Source organism: Phascolarctos cinereus, unplaced genomic scaffold, assembly GCF_003287225.1.
Source record: "Phascolarctos cinereus isolate Bilbo 61053 unplaced genomic scaffold, phaCin_HiC Scaffold_4;HRSCAF=312, whole genome shotgun sequence".
Lineage (NCBI taxonomy): Eukaryota > Metazoa > Chordata > Mammalia > Diprotodontia > Phascolarctidae > Phascolarctos > Phascolarctos cinereus.
The window spans coordinates 156,637,921-156,652,012 of NW_027555847.1; the positions used below are offsets into that span (position 1 = coordinate 156,637,921).

Here is a 14,092-nt window from a genome sequence, read left to right on the forward strand (position 1 = left end):
CTCAGACACATAACACTTACTAGCTGTGTGACCCTGGACAAGTCATTTAACCCCAATTGCCCCCCCCCAAAAAAAGCAAAGAAAACTCACTTAGTATTTCTTGACAGCTGAGAATTCTAAACTATGGTGGTAAAAAGTATAATAACACCGAACTGCGACAACTGCAGGTACTCAATAAATACTGACTGATGATAGTGAACATGAAGAAATAACACTATTGAGCTTGGGAGAATGACAGAAAAATACAAAAGAAAAGTGTTGCTTTATTGAGAGAATTATTGCAAATAAAGAATGACATCATCTGAAGTTACTCAGCACTACAGAAGTCTTCTGTAGATGATGGTCACACAGTATTTATATCTTTGGTTATACAAAGTGGAAAAATTTGTTTAATCATTTCAGCCATCTTCAAAATAAGTACTGATTGCAGAAGTATAATTGGGCATACAGAGATCAGCTAATAATTTTGTGTACATAGAACCAGCCAACTTCTTTGAGCAAAAGAGAAATGTCCAATTTTTGTAACTAAGATGAGGGAAAAATGAATAGAAATCTGAGTTCAAAGCGGGGAGAGAAAAACTATGATTACAAAAAATTTGGCTCAAGTGTGAAGGAAGCTATGTAAATAAAATGTGGTCAATTTTTACATAATAAAGAATAGATTATTTATAGATTTTTCTCATCTACCATTCACCTGATTTTTAGGTCAATAAGGGGGAGGTTGGAATAAATACTGGGGGTTGAGTATGTAAAGGTATAAGGAGTGGGGAGGGAAAAAGGCAAACTGTGAAATGATTATATTAACATCCTACATCTTTGTTATGTATTGTTCAATAATGTAAAAGTACTTCTATGCCCAAAATAGTTATCAAAGAGGGTTCCAGCTAATCTGAAGCAAGTGCCAATAAACTGTGAAGATTTTACCTTTCGATTAGCTTTGAGTTCTTAACATCATTTTGACAAGGAATGGGAACTTCCCCACCCCATAACTCAAGTTATTTATTTAAAGTCTTCTGGGTTGGACATAAAATCCTTCATGTGATCTCATCAGTGACCATGGATTTAATTATTATCTCTCTGCCTATGATTCTCAGATCTATGTATCTAGCTCTAACCTTTCTCCTGACCTCTAGTCTCTAACTACATATCTCCATTGGCCATCTCAAAGTGGTTATTTCATAGGCATTTTAAACTCAACGTGTCCAAAACCAAACTTATAATCTTTCCTCCCTAAGTGCCCCCCCCATTTTCCATCTTTCCCATTACTGTGGAGGACACTACCATTTTCCCCAATCACCCAGGCTCCCAACTTAGGTGTCATTAACTCCTCACTTTCAACTGTCTCCCATTCCTTATATCCAATCTGTTGTGAAGGCCTGTCAATTTTACCTTCATAACATCTCTCACAATACTCCCCTTCTCTCCTATGACACTGCCACCATCCTGGGGTAGGTCCTCATCACCTCAAGGCTGGACTATTGCAATGGCCTGCTGGTTGATCTCCCTGCCTCAAGTCTCCCCATTCTATCTCCACTAAGCTGTCAAACTGATCTCCCTAAAGCATATTACTGATCATGTTGTCCCCCATCAATCAATCCCCCATCAATCAACTCCACTGGCTCCATATCCTCCAGGAACAAATTTGAAAATCCCATTTGGCATTCAAAACCTTTCATAGCTGGGCCTTCTCCTAGGTTTCCAGTCTTCTTTTAGCTTACTCACCCCAACATACTCTGCAATACAGTGACACTGGCCTCCTTGCTGTTCCTTGCAAAAGACACTCCATCTGCAACTTTACATTCTTACTGTCTGCCATACTTGGCATTCTCTCCCTTCTCATTTCCTCCTCCTGGATTCCTGGTTTCAAGTACCAGTTAAAATCCTATCTTCTACAGGAAGCCTTGCCCAATCCCCCTTAATGCTAGCGCCTTTCCTCTGTTGATTATCCCCAATTTATCCTGTATAGATCTCATTTGTTCAGCGTTGTTTTCGTGTCACCTCCCCCATTAGACTGTGAAGTTCCTGAGAGCAAGGACTGTTTCTTGCCTTCCTTTGTATCCCTAGAGCTGAGCACAATGCCTGAAACGGTGTTTAATAAATGCTTGTTGACTTGACCCAAATCCCTGTGATTTGTTGTATTAATATCTTAATTTTGCTTGTAAAAAAGAATTGAGGCACAGAGAGACTGACTTGCCCAAGGTCAGACAAATACTGAACCTGCAATAGAACTCACAGGCTGCTACTTTTAGTCTGGAAAAAAAGGGAAGTCTCATGGGGTAGGGGGTGGGAAACAAGGGAGACTTTTTTTTTTTTTTTGCTTTTTGGTGAGGCAGTCGGGGTTAAGTTACTTGCCCAGGGTCACATAGCTAGTAAGTGTCATGTGTCTGAGGTTGGATTTGAACTCAGGTCCTCCTGACTCCAAGGTCAGAGCTCTATCTACTGTGCCACCTAGTTGCCCCGCAAGAGGGACTTTCAAATATGTGAAAGTAGCAAGAGAGTACTTTCTGAGTAGCCAGAGAGAACTTTCTAACAACTAAAGTCTAAAAATGGAACCTGCTATTTTGTGATACTGTGATAATCATTAAGGGACATATTTAAGGAGAACTGTATTTCAAGGAGGGTGTGGAGGATGTTCACTGGGTAGGATGTTCCATCTCTCAAGTCTCTCTCAATAAGATTCTAAGATATTCTAATAAAAAGATCAAAGTTAACATTCTTTACAACACAAATATAAATTAGTTCAAAATTTAAAGGTAGCATCATACCTGCAAAATATACTGGGTAAGGTCAACCGCCTCTTTCTTTTCATACACAAGTAAAGTTTCTTTATCTTCTACTGTAATAATGTTAATTTCTCCACGTCTTTCTTCCCTTAAGCCCAGAGGGCGTTTCCTTACACATACTCTGATTTTCTCAGTTTCAGTCCAAACATTATCCTTCTCTGAGATATTCTCTCTGAAACAAGTTTTAAAATGATTTTCATTAAAAGAAAAGAAAATGTTGAAGTTAACACAAAAGTATGTTTAATTGTAAATTTTGGTATTCCTATTATTAAATGGTCTCATTAGGTTTTTATCACCTTGCACATGTTTAAGAATGATTGATTGGTAGTTCTGATGAAGATGATGAATGCTATCTCTAAGCACAGGTCTTAGTGCCTTTTTAAGCTTTAACCTTATTAAATAATAACTAGTTTTTATGTTTTAAAAGGTTATTAACCAATAATTAATAAGCTTTAATACTTATTAAAGCGTAAAACTGCACTAAGACTTCTGGACTACTCTGTATTTGTTACTTTGTAGAAGCGCAAAAATTGAAAAATTATCGTAAAAGTGAAAACTGCTTTTGTTTCTGTTTCAAATACTTTAACAACTAAGTTTGTCTGTAAATGTGTTTAAATGCCATCCATCACCCATTCTTAATTTAGTGTTAATTGCTGATTTTGGTGTAATTCCTGACAAAGTACTGAATAAAAATTTTACTATTTAGTTCCTAAGTCTCTAGGCAATTAAGATCTTCTTAAGATAAAAGACTTTGAATTTAGGGAATTAGATGTAGAGTTCTTTCTGAAAAGCTTTTGATTGTGGATATTCTTTCTCTAGGTTTAATACAATTCATTCTGACTAATCTTTTGAATATGGTGAAAAGTCTGTCCGCATCCCCAACTTTTAAAACTCCCAATTCATATTTTATCTCCCTCACTATCCAATTATTCCCATGAATTACTCTTTTCCTGACCATTTTTCTAATTCTTTTCCATATAAAGTAACCAAACTTGTTGAATTTAGGTAGAACAGTACTGAATATCAATTTTCTGTTCCTCTTTGTGTCACCTTAAATGTTCTTTTTTGATACATTCTGTCCTTCACTATATCCTGTTTCTTCCATCCTTCTCTCTTTCTTTTTCTATTACACAGTATTTGTCATACTTATTTGCTAAACCAACATTAGGTTTCTAAGGAGATTTTGTAATTGGTTCCATCTTCTTCCACTGCTTGGTTCTACATTATAATCAAACACATCTTTCTGGTTCTATCTACCAGAGGTTTGGTTTGATCTACCAATTTAATAACCTTAACCTTAGCAATATGCATAAAACAAATAACAAACATAAAACAAAACAAGGGGAGTGGATATGAAATACTGTTTGAAACTATGGACCAATTTACTTTTGCACAGAAGTTTATTTTAAAAGAGATTTTTATACAAATTGAAACAACTTGTGGTACCACACCTCACACTTATCAGATTGGATAATATAACAGAGAAGGAAAATAATAAACGTTGGATGAGACGTGGGAAAATTGGGACACTAATGCACTACTGGAGTTGTGAACTGATCCAATCATCCTGGAGAGCCATTTGGAACTGTGCTCAAAGGACTCTAAAATGATGCATACCCTTTGAGCTGGCAATACCACTACTTGGTCTGCATCCTAAAGGGATCAAAAAAAGGGGAAAGGACCTATTTTTACAAAAATATTTATAGCAGCTCATTTGTTGTAGTAGCAAAGAACTGGACACTGAGGGACTGCCCATCAATTGGGGAATGGCTTAACAAGTTGTGTCATATGATTGTAATGGAATATTATTGTGCTAAAAGAAATTACGAGCAGGATGATTTCAGAAAAACCTGGAATGAACTGATGCAGAATGAAGTGAGCAGAACCAGGAGAGCATTGTACACAGATGCAGCAAACTGTACAATGACCAACTATGAATGACTTAGCTATTCTCAGCAATACAATGATTCAAGATAATTCCAAAGGACTCATGATGAAAAATGCTATCTGCCTCCAGAGAAAGAACTGATGGAATGTGAATGCAGATTGAAGCATACTATTTTTCACTTTCTGTATTTTTTTCATGTCTTTTTTTTCCTTTAGGTTTGGGTCTTCTTTTACAACGTGACTAATATGGCAATATGTTTTACATGAACATGTATAACCTATATCAAATTGCTTACTGTCTCAGGGATGGGGGAGGTGAAGAAGGGAGAGAGAAAATTTGGAACTCAAAATTTTAAAAAATAAATGTTAAAATTTGTCTTTACATGTAACTAGGGAAAAAATAAAATACTATTTAAAGAAAAAAGCAATTTTTAGAATTTATTTTCTATGACACTGTTGAGGAGAGAAAAATGGTTGTTATTGCTTCGTGTTACACCTCGAGGGACCTTATTTTTAAGTTCTAACTTCAAGCAAATGTGAAAAGGATACATTCAAACCATACATTTGATAAAAATGACTCCAATCTTTGCTTTCATTAACAATGGCTGTTCATCCAGGACTAGAAAAGCATTGGGTGCTTTCAATCAGGATTATGCTACAGGCAAGCTCTACAAAGGACTATTTTAATTTAGTGCTATTAGTTATTTACTTTTATAAGTGCTAAATCCTATATGGCACTTTAAAAAGTGATAAATTGATATCCTAAGAAAAACTGTTCTGTGAGTGGCTTGGCTCTTCCACTGCAGAAGGCCACCAGTTAATTCTTTATGTTCATCTCACAGTTTTGCCCTTTGTGTAAAATCATACCTGGGTTGTATTTCACTGAACAGGAGAAGGAGCCCCAGGTCAAGAATGAGAGAAGCTTTACAGAAATACAGCCAAGAGTGTGCTATTGCCAGTTGTGCAGGCTTCAGAGTCAATTGTTAAATTTTCAGTGCAGATATTTACACCTCGGAAATCAGCAAACACTACAATCAGGGTTTGATTTACTGCTTTTGTGGACTGTTTAGACTTTAGAAAGCAATGGAAAAAATGTTAACAACGCAGAATTGAACTAAAAAATGTTATGTCCTCTGTATTTGGAGAGTCACTTTTTAAACATTTGCCAGCACACCACTGAACACAGCCTATACTTTGTAGATTCTAGCTAGCAGCTACCCAATATAATTTCACTGATCTGGAAAATCCCAATATTTTATGAATGCTTTCTTCTCATAGGGATTTTTATTTTATCAACACACGTATTTGTTGCTTCATTTCCATATTACATCATTAACAGAAAATTAATAATAAAAAACAACCCTTTACATTTCCATAGCATTTTATAATTTGCAAAATACTGGACTTTGCTTAGAGAATGGTATCTTTCTTAAACTCCTAAAGGGAAATACTGTGCTTGTCATCAGCTAGCCCAAAGAAAAATAAATCAAAATGAATGATTACCTGACACAAGAATGAGGGACTCCATAATTATATCCAGAAATGTGAGGGACTCTTTGTATGGTAGGGACCTCAATATCCCCCAAAAGTGGAGAAAGGTTATTTGATGAAAACAATGCTGTACTGTTTGTTTCTGTTTGCACACTTGTATCAGCAACTGAAGCATTAGGAGTTCTTGGCTTTTTATTGTACTGGGTATCACCTGGCAGAATATGCTCCAGCATATCTACTAAATTGGGTTTGTGTTCAGCTGAACAGAAGTCTGACAGACTACATGTGTCAAATGCAAAATCCTCAGGTGTTTGTTCTTGTTTGTCAACAAGAGCATCAAAGCACAGTTGCCTTCGAGGTCCTGATCTGGCTCTTTGAGGGTGGACATGGAGGTTACTTGTTGGAAGATCTTGCTGGGTGTTGTTAGTGGTTTTATCTTCTTCCTGCATGATCTGAATGATTTTAATGAGCTGGAAGAGTCGCTTACGGTCATTCATATTGTGGACTCCCAATTTGGAGTAGTCTTTCATTGTGACTTTAGCTAATTCATCTATTTTCTGAAGGCCAAAGGCAGAAAAATGAGGGTAATATTTTCCAAGTTCTGCCTCACAAAGACATTCATACAAGCATGATGCCATTACTGTAGGTTGATAGATTTTAACTGTGGAGAGAGAAAAAGTAAAGCATTCTCATTAAACACAGCATAGTACATACTGTTTAACAACAACAAAAGCCACACATACTTAGAAAAAGTATATTATACACTCCCAAGATTTCAATAGCTATGAGTCTTTTGTGAAATGACCTGTTAATTTGCACACTGCAGAGAGATGATTTGTATAGCAAACAGAATTTGTGAAAAAGATACAATTTTCTATTTTTCAACCTTCAGTTAGACAGGCATGTGGATACATACACACAGAGACACGTACATAGCCAGAAGTCACTTACTTGTTTCTGAATACTTGCACTTGCAAGTTCTATCCAATGAATGCCATGAAGTACTGAAACTGTCCCCTCAGCAACTGAATGTAACATGCCTAATTTTAGATGTTCAACTGAATGTCAAGGCATGTGGTCCAACTGTTTCCCCTGATTAATGAACAAAGGGATAAGAACCCTTTTAAAACAGAGAACAGAATTAAATAGTAGAAAACAAGCGAATTTTTTTAACTCACTTAAATACTTTTATGGATGATGTTGAGGGGATTCTATATATGTGGAGGGGGCCAAGAAAGCACCGAAGTAGATAACCTCTAAGTTAACTTCCACTATAAAAATATCTATAATTCTATTAGCCACCATATCTCTCATCCACGGAGCTAGACTCTCTTAATGAACACTAACTAGCTAAGCATCAGTGCCGAGCACTTCTTTAATGTGTCAAAGAATATGTGATTTCATCAGTCACCGCGCATACTCCCTATAACCATGCAGATCATAATCCTTCCGTACTTTAGTAGAACTTCTAAATGTGTTACTGTGTAACCCACCACCTCCCACCATTACCTGGTGGCCAACTATCTGGTGACAGACCTCTTTCAACCCACCAAGGCTGATTCTCAAAGAGATACAGAATCCACTGCGAAGTCCAGGTCCAGACTCATATGCTCAAAGCCTTTTCATTCTGGTGGGGCAGGCCAGAATTTATGCTCCACTGATGTGACCTTCAAGAACCCAGGCTTGCCTTTGCAGCTGGATGAGGTATTAGAGAAAGACTTTAATGGAAGAACACAATGACAGGCACTCAATAATCATTTGATGATTTTGAACAAAAGCACTGCACTAATAGCAAAAAGCTATAAACAGCTCACGTGTCTAACAAATGGGGAGTGGCTTAAGTGAGGCATGGTATGGAAATATTACTACCCTGTAAGAAAAGATAAATATGAAAACTAGAAATAAATGTGGGATGAGTTATATGAAATAATGCAGAGTAAATAAGGAACCAAAAGACAACACTTGTTACATATAACTATGTAAATAATAAGATTAACAACAGCAACCAAATCTAGACAAATAAACATAAAATAAAACGACATTCCAAAGAGGACATAGAAACCAACTGGCTATTTTCACGGAATCATAGAATCTCAGTGTTAGAAGGGATCTGAGAGGCCACTTGGTCCAACCACATCTGAACAGGAAAATCCTCTACAATGTACCCTGCAAGTGGTCACCCAGACTTTGCTTGAATATTTTAATCTGGGAGAACACTGCTTCCAAAGGCAACTCATGCCACTTTTGAATAACCCCAAGTATTAGGAAGTTTTTCCTTACAGCAAGACTACATCTGCTTCTCACTTCTATCCAATGCTGATGGGTCTGCCCTCAGGGGCCAAGGAGAACAAATTATTTCCTCTTTGAAAGGGAATACTTAAACATACCTATCAATCAACCCCATCTTCTCCCCAGCCTTTAGTCTTCTCTTCTTGCTATACTATCACCAGCTCCTCTAACAGGTCTATATGGTTATGACCTCAAGGCCTTTCATGATCTTGGATACTTCAACCTCCTCTAGCTACTACTGTTCAGCCAAGAGCCAGAACTAAACATATTTGGCCAGGAGGAAAGGACAGTTATCTGCTTAGTCCTTTAACCTCGTTAAAGTTAATATGCATTTTAAAAAACCAGCAAACAATAGAAGTTTGTGGTTGTTGTTGGTTGTTAAATTTGTAATAAATAAAGAAAAAGTAAATTAAAAACATCACAACACCAATTAAAACATATCCTCATTCTGCAGATGGTAAAGCTGAATGTACCAGGAAAAGTAAAAAGCAACCGTACAATTCTGTTTCTAAAATAACCACTCACTGATCAATTAACCACTATTTTGGTAGGTCTAGGTGTCATCCACATAAGTCATTTAAAGTGGGGCTTACGTAATGAGAAATAGGCTGGCTTTATTCTTCCTTATGTAGGGCAAGGATGATCCTTGAAAGCCAGAAGTAGTGTGGGAGTCATCATGCCTCTAATCACACACTTAAGCTTCTAGATATTTTCTCAGTGTCATGCAGCTACCACATATATTCAATAATCAAACAAAAACAACTGTCATCATTGCTAACAACTAATTCTTTTTCTGCTTCTTTCACATAAATCTTCCCAAAATAATGGCAAAGCTCACTTGGGAATTACAGCAGCTTTCTTTTTACAATTAATTTTTTTTCAAGTATCAAGCATTTATGTATGTATGTATGTATGTATGTATGTATGTATTTGTGTATTTATTTATTTTTAACAAATGTACACAGTCAAGCAAAACAAATTTCCATACTAGCCATCTCTAAAAATGTGTGTGAGGAAGCAGGTAGCATTCTTCACCATTGGTCCTCTGGAATCATGATCAATAATTACATTTATACCAACTTTCTAAAAATATCTTTATTATTGATTAAAGATATGTCAGAGACCAGACAAAGAAGAAGCATAAACCATGAAACCCAATAATCCATAAATTAGAAAACACAAATTATTTAGGAAAGAACTATTTAATAAAAACTGCTAGGAAAACTGGAAAGCGTTCTGGCAGATATTAAACTAAGACCAACACCTTATGCCATATTTCATAATACATTTAAATGGACATGCTAACTTAATATTAAAGATCATACATGGGTAAGAGATACAGTCTTAACTAAACAAGAAAACAAGAGATTGAGGCATTTGTGTGTGTGTGTGTGTGTGTGTGTGTGTGTGTGTGTATCTGAGAGAGGGAGAGAGAGAGAGGGAAAGAGAGAGAACTGATTACCTGAAAAACTTCAGCACAGACAAAATAAATGCATCTAGAATAAGAAAGGATCAAATGAGAGGAAAAAAAAACCACTGTATCAAATTTCTTTCTATCTTTCTATCTTTCCCAGGCTAGAATCCTAATTTTGATTGGCAAAGAAGGCTTGATCTGCTTGTTTCCAGTCTGGGTCATTTTGCCCCTTCCAATGCCACTTGGTGGCTCCCTGCTCCCAGGAAGCACCATATTGGTATTTAGACTTAGTGTAGATACCTTATCAGCTTTAGCCCTACTGTACTCCCCAGCTCAGGTGATCCATCAGGCTCAGCCTCTCCAGCAGCAAAGATTATAGACAGGTATTACCATATTGGCCCAATTCTTGGAATCTTTAAGATGTTACGCCAAGACAGAAAACAAAATTTAAAAGCACCAGTAAGTGTATGATTTGTTTTACTGGCAAAAGACTGGGATTTTCCAGTTATTATTTAATTACTGGACAAATTTCACTAATATCACCTGTGCCCAATCAAAGAGTGAGTCAGTGACTCTATAATAATAAAGCCACATTAAGGAAGAGTAGGCATCATGTTGACAGGTCATCCAAGAAAAATAGGGGACAGCTGAATATGGAATTTTTTTTAATAGAAAGCTAAAGTAGAACAGACAGCCATAGAAGGGTCAGTCATACTTTTAGGGTATGCTGACAACTGGGAAACAACTGTTGATGACTGAACATGCTGGCATGTGCTAACAGCAGCAAGGCCACCCAATCTCTGTACTACAAATAACACACACACACACACAGAGCAAAAAAGCCATCAGAACTTTCAACAAAAGGAAGTTGGCTTTCCACTACAATATAACGTGTGGCCAAAATAATTTGTACAGCTTAGTCACATTTGTACTTATAAAGGCCAGAGCTACCAGGTGCATTATGATGAATTAAAAAACTACCACTGTCATTTTTACTCCATGTCTAATATCTATACACTTAAGCACTTAAAGTTAACACATATACAAGTTCTGAGATGAATAATTTCCAATTCAGAGAACTCAACTAAGACTGTTCTGCCACAATGCAAAAGTTTTAATTTCATGAAATATAGATGCATTTCAATTTAACTTATTAAAAACAAACAAGACCAAAGCAGCTAAGTAGAGTTTTAAGGAAAAGAAAATTATTAAAACTCTCAGTCACACCCTGAGATTGGTGAACAGCACAGATTCTATCTGCATTGGCTATAAACTGACTTCATGCAACAGTGGAAAATTCACAACTGGCTGGGCTGCAATCAGGAGTGTTGGCAGCTCAGACCAGGGACCAGGAGCTGCCGAGCCCAGCTCTGCATCAGCAGCCCTGGGAAAGATCTTCTCCTCTACAGCCCATCAGTGCAAAAACTCAGTTTGAAAACATCTAGTAGATTAATTATACTAGGAAAGTTTTTGATGAGCAGATTTCCAGTTCAATTCAACAATTTATTTTTTAAAAAATATATTGCCATAAAAATTTACTTATAATCTAATAGGGAAGAAAAGAGACACATACAAATAGCAAACTATACATATTAACAAATACAAAATAGCAAGGGAAAATAGAATTGATACATGCAAAAGAAGAGTCTGGGCAAAGTGTGATAAAAATTTCAAGGGGGAAAAATCACCTTTAATTGGTTGGGGGTTCAGAGGAGACAAAGAAAGATGGGCTTCCTTCAGGGAGGAGGCAGCATCAGAGCTGGGCCTTTAAGGGAGAACTTCATTCAACATGCAGAGATGGTGGGGACTGGGGCCAGGGTCAGGGCATTTTATGAACTAAGGCCTATAGGTAAGGGAGGGCAGGACAAGACCAGGGAAGAAGAATGGTTTCATTTGGCTAGAATGTAAAGCATGCGAAAGACTAGTATGAGCTAACATTGTTAATGTAATTCCATTGGAGACAGATTATGGAAGGCTTTGGTCACTGATATGAGGAATTTATACTTTATTTCATGTTGAAATATTTTGTATTTCATAAGCAATAAAGAGTCACCTATAATTTTTAATGGAATGATAATCAAAGCAGCATATTAGATACTTCAGGCAGCAATGGGAAGGGTAGATTGGAGGGGGCGTATGATAGAGACAGGAAGACCAGTTGGAAGACTATTTTAAGTCTAGGAGACAAGAAGTGAGGGCCTGAACTAAAGTAATTCCACATGCAGAATTCACTCATATTCAATGCCACAAATATGCAGAGAGTTCTTTGTGACAAATTCAGAAACATCATGGTCTCAGCTGTTGGAATGAGTTAGAAATACGGTCTTGAATGAAATCCAGCTGGCTACAATTCAACTTTGGTAATCCTGAAAGGGAGAATGGACTCAAGGATATAGTGTTATAGAACTTTAAAAACTAGGGATTTATTCAGATTTTTTAATTATGAGAAGATACAGCAAACCATTTTCTACAACTGTGCATCTCACAACCTCCACTTCTAGTAAAGCTAGTAAGAACTAAGTTATGTGTCCTCAGACCAGTGCTTTATACTACTGTTCTAATAGTTGTTGTTAGATCAAAAAATAGTTGGATAGAAAACTGAGGATCAGAAGTAAAAGAATCAGAGGTCCATAAGTACATGTATGCTAGCATATTCCTTCCTGAGCCCATCCCCATGACTCCTATCTACTGAAATTCACCCTTAAAGGCCCAGCTCTCTCCTCCCTAACTGAAACTGAAGCTCAGGCTCCTTTCTTTCATCCCAATCCCCACCAGCTAAAGATGAGTTTTCCCTCTTGAAATTTTTCATTGAACTTTGTGATCCACCAAGGTCACCTAGCCAATATGCGTTGGAAGTGGGACCCAAACCCAGCTCTTCTTGACAATGAGGCCAGTTCTTCATCCACTGAGGGCAGGCTGCCTCTTTCCTAATTTTTTATACCACTGAAGCTTACCATAAGATCCAAATCAAGGATAATTTTATGGTAAAGAAATATTTTTCTTTCTCAATAACTCAAATGTAAATTGATAAGTGCTAGTAGGTATTAGATACTATGTAAACATATTAGAAGATAGATGAGAACATAGACAATGGAGACCCTGGGAAGATGACAGATGGCAACACATACCATGGAAACATTTTATGAAATATGTATACCAGACGATGACTTGTTTATGAAAAGATCTATAAAGAACAAAGACATGTATGACCAGAAAGGAGGGGTGGAGTCATATATCAAGACTAAGGCAAAATAGATGACTACCTGAGACTTGCATTGATATACATGAGATATTAAAAGAACCAGGTGGCCTCCAGCAAAAATAAATAATTTTTTAAAAGACCTGTAGTGCATTGGATGGATTCTCTAAGATTTAGAGAAAAACATGGGAAGAATTACGAAAGATTTGAAAACTTGGAGGGATAACGATCAGAACCAATCCATATTGATGAGATCATAGATGCAAGTATACAATCACAAAGCAGAATTAAGCCAAAATCAGAGTTAAGCAAAGGCCCAAATCCATGATTTTCTAGTAAGATTTTGAGAGGCTATGTGATATAATAGAAAGAGGGCTGGCCTCTGAGTCAGGAAGACCTGGGTTTAAATCCTGCCTTTGACAAATGCTGGCTATGTGACCCTGGATAACTCACTTAACTTCTCAGTTCTCTGGGCAATTCTCTGAGATTATGAGTTGTACACAAAGTACTAGCCTCCTTGGAAGGAGTTTTCTCATTAGGAGCTTCCCATATCAATGAGATCACAAGTTTAGTTTAGAAAAAAAAGTTTATTTTGTGTAATTTCTGGAGGGTAACTTTCTTTCTCAGGTCTTAGAAAGAAATCTGACAATCATTATTATAATAGGTTTTCCAGAGTTCTGTCACTGACTTAAATGACATCTGCTGGTGAAAAGAAGGAATTCTTTAACACTTAAGAGCCAGCCCTTGAAGTAACTTTCAAAGAAGTTACAGCTCTAAAGAGCTGGAGGGAACCTCAAAGTTTATCAAAAACCATAAAATCTTAGCACGCAGGCTAATGTGGCATTAGCTTTTTGGGTTACAATGTCCCACAAGCAACACATATTGAGCCTGTGGTCCATTAAATCTTAAATCCCGTCCAGATGGATAGATGTCTAACCATATCTTCCCACATCTTATAATTGTGAAATATACTTGTTGAAAAGGAAGCATTTAAAATATCCTTGTTAAACTCCATTTTACTAGTTTCAG

General features: G+C 36.8%; 1 protein-coding gene across 3 annotated transcripts in view; it reads right to left on the reverse strand.

Annotated features, from left to right (window-relative positions):
- KIF24 (kinesin family member 24) overlaps positions 1–14,092 on the reverse strand; it is a 72,813-nt gene that overhangs the window by 42,784 nt on the left and 15,937 nt on the right. For all 3 annotated transcript variants that reach the window (XM_020966981.2, XM_020966989.2, XM_078152686.1), the window contains exons 2-4: positions 7,113–7,253; positions 6,174–6,822; positions 2,766–2,955 (exon numbers count right to left, since the gene is read on the reverse strand). In XM_020966981.2, the coding sequence (XP_020822640.1) occupies positions 2,766–2,955; positions 6,174–6,799 (816 nt within the window). In that variant the 5' untranslated portion in view covers positions 6,800–6,822; positions 7,113–7,253. The remainder of the gene's footprint in view (positions 1–2,765; positions 2,956–6,173; positions 6,823–7,112; positions 7,254–14,092) is intronic.